We start from the raw sequence: 17,998 nt of genomic DNA, 5'->3' as shown, positions 1-17,998 counted from the left end.
TTATTAAGTAAGTAGTAAGTCTATTATTAGTAGTAACGTAAAAGTTAGTTAGTTAAGTAGTCTACTTATTTACTTGTACACTACACTACTATAGTAGTAGTAGTAGTTAGTAGTATATATATATATATATATATATATATATATATTCAGTATTTATTTTCCCTCTTCCGTTCGATTTTATCACTATCTTTCGCTTCCCAATATACAGACGACGATTTCTAAGAATTACTCAAGTTACATTTTACGTCCACGATCATTATTATTTTTATTTTGCACCTTATGTCTTTTACGAATGCTACTTTATTAAAAAAAAATAGTACTTTTGTTGGTACTGTACAACGTACGATATTCCTCACTTGTATAAACTGATGAAAATTTAATAAAAAATTGAGTAATTTTGGGGAATGAAATAACTGATACTTAGGATTTGTAGTAGATGAAACAAAGTTGCTTCAGAACACATTGTACATTTGTATCATCAACACTAAGGTAGGATACAAAACGCTTATTTTTCGTAATAGGTACATATTAACAAAGAAAAGCTTGTTTGTTACCGGATGAATAAATTATTATTTGAATAGTTATACTATCAGAGTACTTCCTTTAATTATTTTAACTAAGAAACATAAAAAAACATTTGAAACGTGTTTGAAAGATGTCTTTGTTTCAGCTGTTCCATAGAAATTATTTCAGCAACTAGGCTACAAGACTGAGTTGGAAGTAGAGAGTCTGTAAAATGGTTGAAAGACAGAGGTTTGTAGTCAGATGTGGAGCTCGTTTACAAGACGCTTGATGCTATAACGACTCGCCATTGCGTGTGGGTGATATATTTTATCGATTACGGGAAGGTGGGGGAGTTTACATTTCTTCCCATCAGGATGCGTAATATGTATACAGGATAGGCGGTAATTATGCATCCAATTATATTCACGTGCTCACACTTTCTTTACTGTGTGTTATAATATAGTAAGGGGTTTTCTATCGACCTTAGAAAACTTCTTTCTCTAGGGATTTGTATTGATCGTGTATTGTACTATGAGGCTAAAGTTTGGCACGATTTTACACGCATCTTGAACGTTGTTATCAGCATCACAACGGCGAAGCTAGTTTTTGACCACACTCTGGAACGTTTGCATCTGCGCGTTAAACTTAACGATGCTCGTCTTGGATTGAGGAAAAGTAATTTTTATTTTGTGTAAGCCTTTTTTTTTTTATACCCTGTGAATTTTTTTTCTAGTTTATATAGGTACACAATCATAGGTTATCCTTTAATCTTAAATTATATATTATACTGTGTTCCCTGTTGTTGTTTTTATAACTACTGGTCACTAAGCAAAAGACAGTTTGGAAAAATATTGCACTTTTTAAATAATGAAGTCTGCTATACAGTTCGGTTGAACATTGAAAAAATAACAATATTTAAATTTTGTTAGTACACACACACACACACAAGAGGCAATAAAGAAATCGAATATTTTAAAAAATGACTAAGGTTTATTGATTAGAGAAAATCATAACTGTCACTTCCAACTAAATTGTATTTGCCATTTAATTAATCACACTTATTCTTTGAGTGTTACTTACTCATGATAAATGTTATGTGTGAAACGTGTTTGGCAAGACTAGAGGCTGTTCTGATTACCTTTATTTATAATGTGATTTTGTTAGAATTATAATTAGTGAAAAAATGGTTTGGTTATTTGAATAAATCATAGTCTATGTGTTCCAACTTAAAACGATTTTTTCTCATTGTTGAGAGCATAAGGAAAGGAGCAGGCGTTTGAAATATTTTGTGTGCATCACAATATCCAAGATTAATGAATAATTATATTCTGGTTGTGCTCGTTTAACCCCTACAAAGCACGTATTTATTATTTTTGTGAAGTCTTTCTAACGTTTCAACAGAAAATTTTAGTTTTGTAATTTAAGATAATACTATTAATGACAGATTATTATGTGACTTAAATGTTTTATTATTATCATTATTAAGCGCAAAGCAACAACAGTGAGCTATATTATCTGTGCCCACCACAAGGATCAAACTTGGAAAGGGTGAAGTTAAATGGAAACTTTTTGTTTCATATACTCGCACAAAGCTGCATAAAGGCTATCTGCAACAACGTGCGTACCATGAATGATCTCCGGATTGATCATTATGTCATTCTCGGCCTAAAAGCGAAGCTGAAGAATGCATGTTTTTATCATAATTAATAAATCGTGTGGGAATAACGTGGCCCGAAGTTTATTGAAAAATTTTATGTTTAGGTATTATACAGCTAATTAGATATACTTTAGTGAATCTAAATTTCGACGTTTAAAGTGAAAATTGAGATGTTGGTAAAATCAAGCAAACTATTCAAATAAAGTTACTTAAAGTTTCTAGATGAGAATCATTTTCAAAAAAGGTGGGCGAATGTAAACCAAATTTGGAGTTAAGGAAAGAACGATGTAATTTTGTTTTAATTACTATATGTATTTTAGTTTTAAAGAGGGCATCATTATAAATTCGACAAGCAATCAATATTAAATTAATGGATAAAAATATTGTATTAATATCGAATTAATTTTTTTCTTATGTTTAAGTAGGATCACGAAAAACTAAATGCACGTACCTGTTGTATTCAAAGCTAGAAAAATAATTTAGCTATTAAACAACTAGCATGAAGGGACTACTGTCAGGTTTTGGTGGTGATGTTATTTTTTGAATGTAAATTATGTAACTCTTAGCTGATGATGACTGAATGCTATGGGTCGGAACATTGTAATTATCAAAATCAGAATTTGCCTACTGTAAAAGTTGTTGAATTTTTGAATGAATATGGTTATTATTATGATTTTTTTATGTTAATATATATGGCTGGTATACTGGTACATTAAAATAAAGTATCGTATAGTTATCATAGTGTATAATATATAAAGCTGAAAAATGCGAAGGTGTTATAAGTAATTTAGACTTAGACATTTGGGGATAAATCATCTAAAGATTTTTTTCTTTTTTTACTTGACGACATTTTGAGCAAACACTTTTTTTCAAGCTAATTTGTTTGGAGGGTGGCTTTTCAAGCTAGAAAGAAACTGTTGGCTAATGACGAACTACTATAGGACATTCTGAGAGGAATACAATACACAAGAATGTTACTCAAGGTAGAAGCACGAGATATAAACAATATGTATAATAGTAAAGACAGAAGTTAAGAAAGTGACGAGCTACCGATTAAAATAAAAATATGATTCAGAAAAAATATGTAAAAACATTAAACACAGTTAATATGAACAATTAGAAAAATATGTATTAAAGGAAAGCACCTACAACATTCACAGTCTATTTTGTAAATACCTGTTTTATCTGTTAATTCTATTTTATCTTTAGTATTTCCTATCATGTCTTTTATCGTATTCATTGGTTTGAAGATAGGATAAAAATTCTTTTTAAGTACTTTATATAATTGACTTGTTAAACTTGGAACATAAGGTAAACTTAAAGTTTATTTTTTTTTCATGAAGAGAGCCCGGCATGGTCAGGTGGTTAGGACGCTCGACTCGCAATTTGCAGGTCGCAGGTTCGAATCTCCGTCATACTAAACATGCTCGCCCCTTCAGCAGTGGGGGCGGTTTAATGTGACGGTCAACCCCATTATTCGTTGGTGAAAGAGTAGCTCAAGAGTTGGCGGTGGGTAGTGATGACTAGCTGCCTCCACTCTAGTTTTACACTGCTAAATTAGGGACGGCTAGCGTAGATATAGCCCCCGTGTAGCTTTGCGTGAAATTCATAACAAACAAAACCTCTGTTGTTTTGAGGGGCATATCCTTGCGCAATTAGTATAACATGCTCAATGGACGAAGCACCGAGCTGCAGGGTTATATTGATCCTACGTTGAAATGCTTCGTGTTTTCGTTTGCGTTTAGCGAGCATATGGCTTGTTTATCCTTAGTAAATTCGACCGTATTTTTGACAAGCAGTAAAATAAACTAAACATTTCAGTGCGTTAATATAATAGTTTGCACACATTTTATCTTCCATAGATGTTAAAAGCGCAAGAAAGGATAATTTTTTTTTTTTTTACTTCAGATCTGCTTGCTGGAAACTCATGGTGACGTAGTATTGATTATGTGACATCATAGCATAAGTTAATTGAGGCTTCATCCCGACTTCTGTACAGTGTAAGCCTGGTGGTTAGGGCACCCGACTCGCAAACTGCAAGTTGTCAGATCGGAACCCGTCGCCGAACATGGTCTCCCTTTTAGCCGTTATGATGTGACTATTCGATTAGATTTAGAGTACCTAGAGTTGGCGGTGTTGACTAATTGTCTTTCTTCTAGTCTATCACTTCAAAATTAGGGTTGGCTAATGCAACTAGACTACCAGTAGTTTTGCACGAAATTAAACAATCTATATATATATATATATCTCAGACACTTGTATTTAGTGTTGTATGTTTTGTCTTCGCTCTATCTGGATGTATGACTTTTCATGAACCGTGAACCACCTGATTCACAGATACATTACATAATAGTGAAATACCAAAAAATAAAATTGATATGTTAGATAAAACAAAGTGGTTTTAGTAGTATTTATTAAGAGTTTAATATACAAGATGCATATAGATTTTATTGAAAATTAGAACATATGATTAAAATAAATAGGGGAAAACAACTAAAACCGTGGGGAATAAAATGTATAGAAAAATAAGAAAATATAAAACACCAAACCTTATTGAATAAGTAGCCTTATAAAATAAAAATAAATTGCTATAAGCAAAAAATAATTTGTAGTAAAACTAATATTAAAACATAGTGGGATATAATTAATGCGATCACTGGAACAAAATTCAATAAAATTTGGAAGCATTTCAATATAAAATAGGAATATTAAGTGAAATAAAATACAAAAATAGTGCCACTGCTGGTAAGTGTAGCAATGTCATGAAAATATAATGTGGAATTCTGTAACAAGTAGAAAAGCTGCAATAAAAGATAAAATTACAATTGAACTTGTAAAACTTAGTATTGATAATGCTGATAATAACATAGTTGATATGTTTGCCCCTGAAGTAGAAAGGTCCACCTTTCAAAAGTGCTCGGGTTATAGTTTTTATTCATTTCTATCAAGACTTCTTGAATCTACGTGTTTTTTTTAACATCATGAATAGTTGATATGTCAATAGCTAGAGGAATTTTTTACATTTTAAGATGCCCCCCCCCCAGTGGCACAGCGGTATGTCTGCGGACTTACAACTCTAGAAACCGGGTTTTGATACCCGTGGTGGGAAGAGCACAGATAGCGCTTTGTGTAGCTTTGTGCTTAATTACAAACAACAACATTTTAAGATATACTGTCATTATACCACAATTTAATGAAGTATCAGTGATCTATAAAATTATTCTAATTGCTTTGTGATCAGTTATAAAAAAATATTCTTAAGGATTTGGTAAACTAAGAAACAATTGATATCTTATCATTCTGGGTATAAGATTTATCTTTTTATGTAGTAAAAACTATTGCAGATATTTATTGTATTTTACAAAATTCAGAATTATATATATAAAATTATACCTAGACACGCACACTATTTATTGATATAGAGAGAAATACATAAGATGTATTTATTTGTATTATTTCATCTTTATAGAACACCAGCTTAGAACTGACATACACCACATGTTGTACAAATGAGTGTTTTAAATATAGCATATTTAAGTTTAATTTCTTCATTCCAATTAAATCTACACTCTATAATCTATATATATATAATTCAGTAGTTCTAAAACTATCAAATACATTCATTGTATATGGGTGATTTTTTTTTTTTTAAATCAGCACTATGAAACAATGATCATGAAATTGTTATAAATTAAAAACATTACAAAGATGGTCAAAAATGGAAATTAATTTTCCTATTACTGGTCCTTGCTGTTATCACTGAATTTCATAACAGATAATGTCTGTGGCCATAGTACTCAAATGCATTAGGGATATTCCATATATCGCACAAGATCCAGACTCTGATTTCAAACTAGCCAGCAACTAAGTAAAATCAGTTAAGGACTAGGAGTTGAGTGCTTGAACCCACAACGTCTCAACTCCTACTGCCTTTCGCTGTCTGTAGCCAGTTGTTGGAAAGCAGTTACCCCTGATATTTAGATACAACCTTAAAGTAGAAATAAACCACCATAAATTTCTACAATGTAAAACTTCTTGAATCTGAGTACTTCATATGTATACAAATAATAGAAAAAAACAAAAACAAGGAAAAATGTTAAAAATGTGAATATGAATACATAGGAATGTATTCATGAATACTTTGTCAAGTAATATGCAGTAATGATAAAACAGCAGATTATAAGATTTCAATACTTTTATTTTATGAAATAAACTTTTTAGAAACTGTGGACAGTGCTTGTGACTGGGAATATTATACCAGTAATCCATGGCTGCCGTTAGATCTTGAAAATCTTTAGATTGCATCACTCAGAAGGATTGCAGTGTGTTAGCAATAAAATTGATTAATGTGTTAGTGATGTACTTCTGATGAGGGTACATGGACTAATATTTAGTTGATTCTGCACCTGGGTGGAAGTACCAGAGCCATATGTAGACTTCTGTAGCTCTGCCTCATGATTGCACTAGAAATACAAAAGCATATTTCAGTTATATAGAATATAGTTTATAATAATTATAATAAGAACTAAAAATTATGAATATAATTCAAAACATGAGAGATTTAGTTTAACAATGAATAGTTTATAATAGTAAAATAAAAAATATATCATAATAAATAAACCTGTTATATAATATTGAATATAGTTTAACACTCATGAGAAATTTAGCTTACCTATACTGTATTGTATAACTTACATAAATATAGTTCATATTAACAAAAATAATGACTTATCTTCAGGTATGTCAGCAGAATCTTTGTTTTGCAATAATAAATAATTGTAGTTTAAAAGGTTTATTACTTTTATTAAGATTATGTTATTTAAATAAATTTGTATGTTTTAATGAAATGAAAAGTATTATGCCTGGCTTGATTCCATACTACAGTATAGTATAACAAACTTAGGTGCAAAATAATATTAGTAAGGTGTGTGTGTGTGTGTGTGTGTTTTCATTACCACAATATGGTTATACAAGATTGCATTTTAAAAGTTTAAATACTTAATATATGGAACAAGAACTGAAGAACTTGGGAACTTACAAATTCCTAAAGTTAAAATTGGAAGTATTTAGAAAAGTCATTCTAAGTCATTCTGTCAAGCATTGAAACTTTATAAGGGTATTGCAAATAAAGTAAGGTTACTATTTAATGACAAACAAAATATAAATGTTAAATCAACCTTAGAAGAAGGAAAATTAATATTGATGAACCTGAAAATTTATTTATGGTAGTATATACATGAATTTAAAATAAAACTAATATTTAACATACCTAATAAAGAAAACATGTTTCACACTTCATAATGGATCATAATGAATAATTTGTATGGTAAAAGTTTAAAATTTTTCAATCGAACAACAAAAATATACACTTCATATAATTCTTGATAGGGTTTGGAATTTTTTATTCTGAACAGTGCCTTGCATGTGTTTGGGCTTAAAGACCAAGTTGGAAATCCCAAAGGTTCTGATACAGCCAACCCTAATTTTGAACTACTGACCAAAGCAAAGGCAGCCAACCAGCAGCACCCACCACTATAAAGGCTTTGCCTGACTCTGACTTAAACAACTGGATTCACTGTCACTTTTATAACAATTCAAGCTGAAATTGTTCAGTGGCATTATGTTCTGAGTACTGGACTCTGTAATCCAGGCCGGGAATGGTCTGCTGGCAAGGGTGCTCAACTCACAATCTATGGGTCATGGGTTTGAATCCCATCACTGAACATGCTTGCTTTTTCAGCTGTGGGTGCATTATAATGTGAAGGCCAATCCCACTATTTGATTTAAGTAGTAGGCCAAGAGTTGGCAGCAGGTGTCATTGACTAATTACCTTCTCTTTAGTCTGTTACTTCTAAACCAGGTTAATTATCACATATTTGTTTTGGCATATAAGAAGAAAAAAAAAGAGGAACCAGGCATAGTTTAGTGGTTAGCATCATGGATGCCCACAGGAAGGGGCAAGAGGGGGCATTTGCCCCCTTACATTTCACCAAAAAATGCATGTATTATGATGTAAACTTAGCATCATAGTTAAATTAAATGTTTTTAGTAATTTTTATTAAAACTGTAAATTTGTTTGCATTTAAGCACACATAACTCACATTCTTTCAGCCTGTTGACTTGCACTGTAAAAACTGTTCCCCTAAATACATGTTTTGCCCCTTCTTGAAAATATTTCTATGGATTTCCATGGTTAGCATGCTAAGACTGTGAATTCAAGTGTTTATGGTTCATGGTCTGTTGCTGCAAAAATACACTCAGCATTTTGGAGCCATAGGTGCATCATGAGAATGACAGTTAAGTCCCACTATTTGGTCAGACAAGAGTAGCCAGAGGGTTCATGGTAATGTTGTTAACTAGCATGTTTCCTTTAGTGTCTCAGTTCAAAATGGGGACATCTATGTACATGACTTGAACTTGCACAAAAATTCTGAAAGGAACAAAAAGGGGGGTTAAGAAAACACGTCTAGTCGTACTAAGTGGCATTCAAACATTTCATATTTGACAGATCATAGCTAAAGTTATTTACCTATTTTATTTTGTTTGGTGTACTTATTATCCTATCTATCCTGATTGAGGAAGGACAAATATGTTTTGAAAAAAAAAAAAAAAAGGCAAATTGTTTTTTTTTCTTCAATTATTTCTTATGATGTGTAGATTTGATTCTTTTTTTCATTTTTCCTTACCGTAAATGTTTGTGCATTTGCTATAAAAAGTTTGTATGTGAATGAATGTGTATGGTGCTGTTACTGTTAAAGTATCAAGTAACTTGCATCACTTGCACTTTACTCTAATAAAATACAAAATGAACCCTAATTTATACAAAAGATTTAGAGGTTGCCTATTGAAACTTGCAAAACACCATATAAATTGAGAATTATTTTGTCTGACTCGGGGACACATGACTAATGAAAAGCAACCAGCACACAAGCTACTTGTGGAGCCTTAACGGTTAAAGTAAAACAACATTTTTAGAAATATAAAATCGGAAATATGAATTACCGGCACTTGTGTAGTATTTAAAATTATAATAAATAATTAAAAACAACATTTCCTATTTACAGAGTTTAAAACTTTATTGAAGCTGTACAGCTTCCACTTTAAAACAACACTCTACATGTACAAGTTTTAACGTTATTTCCGTCATCTTCAGGAGGTACTTACAAGACATACTTTATACTTTTACCCCTTATTGCATTGCTTCACTATTATTTGCATATTTCCGTGGTCTACTTATTATTTTATTTATTTATTTTCTATATAATATATCTCCCCATAATCAACATATTGTCTTGCTGGTCCTTCATCTCTATTTAATATTTTTTTTGTTTTTATATACTTCATTATTTCTAATATTTAATGCTATAATACTATGAGGTTGAGCTAAAATTAAACTTTTTTTTTATATGTTGGGTAGTTTTTATATGTTCAGCTATAGTTGAGGTTTCTGTTTTATTATTTCTTATATAACCTTTGTTCTTACAATCTGTATTTTAAATTTATTTTAGTTTGACCAATATAAATACTACTACATTCACATTCTATTTTGTAAATACCTGTTTTATCTGTTAATTCTATTTTATCTTTAGTATTCCCAATCATGTCTTTTATCTTATTCATTGGCTTGAAGATAGGATAAAAATTCTGATGCTTTTTAAATACTTTATATAATTGACTTGTTACACTTGGAACATAAGGTGAACTTAAAGTTTCTTTTTTGTTTTTTCATAAATATATCTTAGTGTGGTAATCATAAATATATTTGCACCTATGTTAAACTTCTTAAGTTCTTTGTCTGCTATATATGATTCAAATCCTCTTTCAGTAGCTGTATACTTGATTAATAACAATTAGTTATTCAAATCTTCCTGTATTGAACATATTTTTTAAAGCTCTATATACACTGTAAAATGCAGAGATTTTTTGTGTTTTTATATGACATGATTCTTTCTGTGGTGGCAACAACAGCAAATGGTTTTCTATAAACTGATGTTTCTAAGTTACCTTCTGTTTCTTTTCTAACTAGTATGTCTAAAACATTAATGCTATTATTTTCTTCAATTTCACACATGAATTGATGGTTATTTACTATTTAAATAACTAGAAAATTCTTGTAATTTGCTGTTGCCATGTCGCCACACTAAGAATGTGTCATCTACATATCTTATCCAAACTTCTGGTTTAAACTTAGCATTTAAAGCTTCATTTTCAAAACTATCCATGTAAAGGTCACATAACAATGGTGACAAGGGGGATCCCATAGATAAACCCTCTTTTTGTTTAGAGTAATTTTGATTAACTTGGAAAAATGGATTTTCTACACACACTCTTGTATGAAATATAAAAAAACAAAAAGAAGTACTAAATAGAGATGAAGGATCAGCAAGTCAGTATGTTGATATGTGGCGAAATATGTTATAAAAATAAATAAATAAATAAAATATTAAGTAGGCCAAGGAAATATGCAAATCATAGTGAAGCAATGTGACAAGGGGTAGAAGTATAAAGTATGTCTTGTAAGTAGCTCCTGAAGATGACGTAGATCATGTGTACTTGCAGAGTGTCATTTTAAAGTGGAAGCTGTACAGCTTCAATAAAGTTTTAAAGTGTGTAAATAGGGAATGTTGTTTTTAGTTATATACTATAATTTTACACAAAATTGTAATTAAGCAACTTAAGTCATTTATAATTATTTCCATGTGATGAATGTTTAAGAGCATTTCGTTTTGATACTTGGCGCAATTAGGAAGAAATGTGAAAGTAAATGCTTACATATAGGCAGATCTGATAAATAAACTTCCCTATTTGTGTGTGAAGTGTACAGCTGAATATTTGTAACACCAAGAAATAATGGAAGATAAAAAAAAAAAATGGTAAATTGCAATACAGGACATCTGAAAATCTGATCACTTTCAAAAAGTACACTTTCCTTATCATATTCACTTTTTTGAGTTCACTGGTGGCTTGGTGGTAGCTTAAATGTTTGTAATGCTAAACTTCTGGGTTGAATATCTCACATGGGAACAGTAGAATAGCCCATTTTGAAGCTTTGCGCTAAACAACAAACACTCTTCGAAGGAAGGTTACCTTCTGAAATCTTGAGTTTTGGGGTATTCTTGTATTGTGATTTGCTTGAATATTTATACACTATAAATGTATATGTGGAATAAACATACTTGAATCAAACTGTCATTTAATAACACATTTACTCAAGTTTACATAATATAGAAAATTATATTCCTTCCAGTAAGTAGTGCCATTATACTTCCATGTGCATAATGTACTTGATGTGTATCTAGGTAAACAGGCAAACAATGGTCACTTTACTATTGAAAATGTGTGTACTATAACCAGATATCTGTAAATTAACTCAAGACTATAAATAATTCATGATAGTGAGATGAAACAAATATTACAAACAATTATAAGACTGGGAAAAAACAGTCATTGCTTAGTTGGATCACTTGTATTTTTGTATCACTGATTTCTATCATCACTAAGATTTTCCACCAAGCAGTGATTTTCCTAAACTGTTTATGCATCAAAACTACTTATGAGTCCGTGAATTTGTTAGTTACAGGGTTTTTAATTGTGTACAAGTTGCAAAAACTATATAAACACAAAATATCATCAATACTGCAATTAATTCCACTAATTACCTTCTGTTGGTGACTTGCTCAAAAGTTTGGTTTGTTATGCAAATATTTGTAGTTTGATCCCTGCAGTGATATGATTTCACCTAGTTCTCTTTACTCGGTTCTTTTTACTTAGTGTTGTAACATACAAACAAAATTCTTTGATATGATGAATAAGTGAACCCCACCAGTAATGAATGTTAAAAACAAATTAGTAATTTCAAGATTAATGGTATTGTATGAGAAGCTGATTTACATTGATGACACCAGAATGATGCTAAGCTGTTAGAAGTTGTCAAAAACAGATGCAACATGAGCACAACATCCCTCTGTCCTTGCTACTGAGTCATACTAGCTATGTATTAATTGATTAACTGATGCTGTGCCAGAGGAAATTCGTAGGAAGTAGCCTTTTATATCACTTGCCATTACTAGAGTAGTTTGAATCATATGTTTTTGATGCACGTGATGGAATGTAAGTGTTTCTAATTGTACAATTTCATCTGTTTAAGCTCAGAAAGCAGGAAAAGTCTGGAATTGCTACGGAAGTCATATGAGCCATACAACACACTGTGAGGCTAGCATCTTCTACCCAATTCTGTCTCCAGCAGCTTGGTTGATTGGCATTGAAACTGACATTATTTTCTTCTCTGTAGTAGTCAGTGCTGGCTAGAATGCATTGCCTAATACACAAACCCTGCTTATCTAATCCCTAATATAAGGGATTTTTGAGTTAGGTATGAATATCTAAGGGCTCATTTTTGAATTCTCCCATACACAGATGCAACAACCTATCTGACCCTGACCATTCTGGAATGGTTTTCTTTCTTTGTTGGATACTGATTTTGCTTGTCCTTTAGGAAATCTACCATTTCGGTTCTGAAACTTGTTGCTATGGGAACCACAATCAACATAAAACAAACAATCCTTTTGAAACCATTCTTTAAGGTGTTCCATTTGACTCCACACTTTTTGAGGTTGGGATGTCATTGTTTATGTTATTAGAAAGAGTTAAGACAGTAAGTTGCTGTGGTATATATCAGTCCAAAGACCTATTTTATATCCACTAAAACTTGCTACATAGGAAATTATAATTACCACTTTTCTCACTATAGATATAAATACCATATACAACAAGGACAGCTAGGTCTTGATCATTTCAATCCCAGTTGCACAAGGAAATCAGGAGTACCTTATGTTCCAATAAAAAGAGAAAGGTATTAATTCTAATCACTCAAGGTGACTTGCACAGATGCTATTTGCTAAGTTGTTGTTGGTACCTTCATAAACATGCCTGTTTTTTTTTGTTTTTTTAATAGTAGTGTGAGGCATGTTTGATTAGGAAATACCTATTCCTGTCAAGAATAATGCAACCTTGGCAATTTCAGTGAAGGTTTATTAACTGTCATTAAATAAAGCTGCAGGATTGTCAATATTTAAGCCTTGCACTCTCTGTACTCCCATACACTGTAGTAACTGCAACATTTTTGCTCTGTTGAATCTCTCTTCATCAGATGTGATAGACAGCTTATGCAATTAATACTGCTGTACTTTTAGCAACACCTTTTTTTCCCAGGTAGTATAATAATACTTCTATCTAGAAACATGGACATCCATACAATCTGATTGTCTTATTTGCACAAAATATACTGTGGAAGGTACATTTTGGGTGTCATAAGTATCCAATTTGTATCCAGAAAGATAAGTTGTAAATAATGATTTATCTTATCATGTTCATCAATGGTTTGGTATCTTCTGCAATTTAGTTGAGTCAAATGTTCAGCCTTAACTTCAAAACTCTTAACTTTTCTTTTTTTTTTAAAGCAAATGTGTATATTGTAATAATTTTATTAGGTGTTAGCTAAAATCAATTAAAAGTTGACAGGCTGATTGCATTTAGCTATGGTAATAACTTATTGTGATCAAAGGTCCATGGTAGTGATTAAATGTAACTCTAAATTGCATATTTTTAACACTGATGGCATCCCATACACTGTAGTAACAGTGCTAAAAAAGCAAGTTAATCTTATGGATTCAAATGCACTTTCTTGGTTCAGTTCTACCTGACTTTCATTGTTATTAGCTTTGCATACGTTTATCTTGAGATATGGAAAGCTGGCAAGCTTTTCACTGATCCACTAGAGACAATCCTCTACTTTTCTACACGGGTATGAAACATTGTTTTTATGTTGTTTCTAAATAAAGATTGTTTTCACTGTCATTTAAATGTATTCAACCTGTTTATTTCTCACACAACTTGAAATTCAGTCAAGTTATCAACTATAGAACACTGACATAATTTCTTGATTGAATCTGATGTTATTTGTCGGTTTGCCTCTCTGATATTTGTCAAGAAATTGTTTTTACTTGAAAATACCATATCCTATTAAACTTTTTTGCCACTCCTACTCCTAGAAATGCTGTTGACTATAAGTGAAGAAATGTATCTCCCACCACATAATGTCAGAGGAAGCTACCAACTTAAAGTGTTACTAAAATTAATTTACACACTTTTCTTTTTTCACTTTGAAAGTTTTAGGAAATCAACTTTCCTTTAGAACACAAACTTAAAACTTGTAAAACTAGACTGTATTTATATATTACTGTGAGTATCAATTCTGTATTCTAAATTAACCATTCAGTATCATTTCATTTTCTCTATATCTGCTGTGTTAAAACACAACTTTGGAGCATGTTATTGTGTGTTCAAGATTACCTTGGTCATTGAAGCCTCCATTTTACTGTTTTGTGATGTTGTTGGCCATTTTGAAGTCCTCAGTAATACTTATCCTCTATTATTCATGATATATGACAAGTAAAAAATAAAATGAAATTATCTTATATTCACTCTAAACCATTTATAGCTATAGAACTGTGTTATTTAGAACTAATATATTTCATTCATAGTCACATTTGCAGATTTCATCAATTTATAAGTAGTTTTAATTTTAGTTTTGCAGAATTTTCAGTATAGGCTGTACATTTTTGTAATAAGTTACCTTATTTTTTAGAAGTGTTTTAAATTTAAATTAAAGTTAATTATTATATTATAACTCACTGCATTAAAAGTTAATTAAATGAGGTGACTGAATTGTGTTTATAATATAGATTTATTTTTCAATTAAACTTGTTTTTTCACCTAGATTTCGAAGTATTTTAAATCATAGCTTCTAAATTTAAAATTTTAGGTATCTTAAAAAAAAATATATCAGACAATTGCAGGTTTATGACCTATTCTATGAGTCAGTTGTATAAAAGGTCTGAATTTATAAATTTTCAGTTAATGTTAAAAAGATTTAAGGTAAGTTACTGTTATTGTACTTAAATAGCATAACCACTAGTAAATCACAGATTAAGTTAACTCGTAGCAAAATATGGACGAATAACTGTAATTAATCAAACTTTATGCTATATCAGTACTAAGCTTTTGCTATTTTGTTATTGGATAAGGGCTACCACAAGTAGGTAAGCACTTTTTCAAAATATTGGACTGTTTTAGTTTTGAAATATGGTACTTAAATAGCATAACCACTAGTAAAGTTAACTGGTTGCAAAGTATGGACAAATAACTTTAATTAATCAAACTTTATACTGTGTCAGTTATAAGCTTTTGATAAATTCTCTTCTGTAATGCAGTTCTACTTGTTTGGCATGATCAGTAATGTGTTTGATCATTTATCTGTATAAGTTACCTATTGGGTCACAAGGAAAATATGAACTTATTCTGAACAAACATGTGTGATTTATTTGTACTGATTCTTGATTTCAGGAGTATTTTGTATGTCTGACTTTATATTCCTCAAGATGTTTTGCAGTATCAATTGATTAACACAGGGCATTAGGTTTTTTCAAGTACAGTAACAGTGGATTTGCTAATTTCATCTGATTAATAGTATATAGGCTAAAGCACTTCAGTAATATAAAAATATAATATTTTATTGGATTTATGTACTTTGTCATCATTATGGGGTAGTACTTAAACTTGGGAAAATTGATCAACTAACATTCTTAAACAACTTAAATTAATTTTGCAGAACATTAGCTGTAGGAAACGTGCATCATTTTAGTTTCAAGTTGGGAATGAGCACAGACAAGTTATCATCTCAAAGTTCTCATCCAACCTCTCCTATAACAACATCTACTTCATTTTCCTGTATGTCACCAGCTGAAATGCAGGCTCCACCATCAATTCAGGTTACCACAACTATGCCAATGACATCAGGACCTGTTTCCCTTTCAACACCAATGCCACATCCAATTGCACCTGCTACACCAGCACCTCAAGAAGGAATGGTTACACCAGCACCATGTCCTACTCCAATTCCTTCAGCTCCTACTCCATCCACAGTGCATCCTCAGAATCCTACTAACCCTCAGAATATAGGACAGACTGCAGTTGCAAATGTAGCACCTTCTTTATTCCCACAGGTAAAATTTTATGTAATCATGATATTGTTTGGAAAGAATTTGAAACCTCGTATGTTTGTTTGTTCAGGTATGATGTTTTAATTTTTTGTACTAATTTATTGTTAGTATAATACCCACACACGTGTGTATGTATGTATGTATGTGTGTGTGTGGATATAGTTATTTATTCAGGTATATACATGCATATAAATTACTTCTTCATTTCACTAGTCACACAAAAGTAGATATTCAGTAATGGAATATTACAGAAATCTATAATAATAAAAGTGTGTGTTTTTGGATCTGTTTGTGTTTTCGACTGCCATAACTCTAAGAGGAAAGAACCTAGAAACCTGAAATTTTTCACCCATACTAAGTGGACCCTGAGTGTGTGCACCTGAGTATTATTACTTATCCACGTGCATGTGTGTGTGTGTGTGTGTGTGTGTGCATGCATATTTTTATGAGGCAAGCTAGCGAAAAACCACATAGAAAAGAATGTGACTGCCATAGCTCCAAGAGCAAAGAACCTAGAAACCTGAAATTTTGCACCCCAACTAAGTGGACCTTAAAGGTCTGCACCTAGGTATTACTACTTATCTGTGTGTGTGTGTGTGCATATGCACATCTTTTTATGCAAAAAAACCACATAGAAAAAAAAAGTGTCTGCCATGGAATGTTAGTGTTTTAACTATTTTGGAATGTTAGTGTTTTACATTTAACTAATTTGGGATGCTGTAGATTGGTTTTAACTATTACTAGCATATAGCCGGTCAAAAATGATGTGGCAAGTACTACCACCCCAACCCATTAACAGTGACAGGAGCAGCTCAGTTGCCATTTTCTGATTCACAGATAAAACTGAATTACCATCAATCACAATAAAATGATAATTTTTGTCATTCACATAAAGTTATAGTTGTATGTATGTGTGACTGACAGATATTTCCATGATTTGCAGCTGAGCCATAGAACTTCAGTGACGGAAATATCCGTCATCCGCAGTTAATGGGCTAAGCTCACATTTCATAGACATCTAAAATAAATAAATTTTGTGAAATCAAGATTGACCAACAAAGAGGCAGAAAATTGGATGTTATACTGTCATGAACACTTTAACGCTCCTTTTTTGGTAATGATCAACATTATATATCGTCACTTAGCATCAAAACTATTATGGCATGTTATAGTGTTTTACCTATTATGGGTTGTTATTCAGTAATTTGTAACTATTATGGGATGTTATATGGTAGTTTTAACTATTATGGGATGTTATACTGTTGAGAACACTTTCACGCTCCTCTTTTAATAATGATTAACAATATACATTGTTACTTAGCAACAAAACTATTCTGGAATGTTATAGAGGGTTTTAACTATTATAGGACTAGCATATAGCTTGTCAAAAATGATGGCGCAAGTACAACCATCCCCACCCCATAGTATACCCTAACCTCACCTTTGATAGCTAACTGAAATAAATAAATTTTGCAAAATCAAGCTTGACCAACAAAGAGGTAGAAAAGTGCAGTCGAGGTAGTAAAACATCGGTAAATTCTTTTTAATGAGGCAAGCTAGTGAAAACCACATAGGAAAGAAGTGGTTCTTTATACAACAACTTCTAATATACAGAAAAGCCAGTGCATTTTGGTAACTATGCATTCCAACAGTGGCTTTTATGTCATGTTGCTTGGCAACAAAGTGTGTAAGTTATATTTTTGTGCTAAAATAGGTTCAGAATACACACACACACTATCAACCTAATAACCCGAGCAAAGCCAGGTACTTTTTGCTA

General features: G+C 31.5%; 1 protein-coding gene across 4 annotated transcripts in view; it reads left to right on the top strand.

The window, feature by feature from the left end:
• The window catches only part of LOC106457110 (polyhomeotic-like protein 2), an 80,610-nt gene that overhangs the window by 16,598 nt on the left and 46,014 nt on the right, over window positions 1–17,998 (top strand). For all 4 annotated transcript variants that reach the window (XM_013916493.2, XM_022382925.1, XM_022382924.1 and 1 more), the window contains exon 3: window positions 15,831–16,224. In XM_013916493.2, coding sequence (XP_013771947.1) covers window positions 15,877–16,224 — 348 coding nt within the window. In that variant the 5' untranslated portion in view covers window positions 15,831–15,876. The remainder of the gene's footprint in view (window positions 1–15,830; window positions 16,225–17,998) is intronic.

The sequence above is a fragment of the Limulus polyphemus genome, unplaced genomic scaffold (genome assembly GCF_000517525.1).
Source record: "Limulus polyphemus unplaced genomic scaffold, Limulus_polyphemus-2.1.2 Scaffold293, whole genome shotgun sequence".
Taxonomy (NCBI): domain Eukaryota; kingdom Metazoa; phylum Arthropoda; class Merostomata; order Xiphosura; family Limulidae; genus Limulus; species Limulus polyphemus.
The sequence above is the reverse complement of the archived record's forward strand: the minus strand, read 5'-3'. Positions and strand labels throughout refer to the sequence as shown.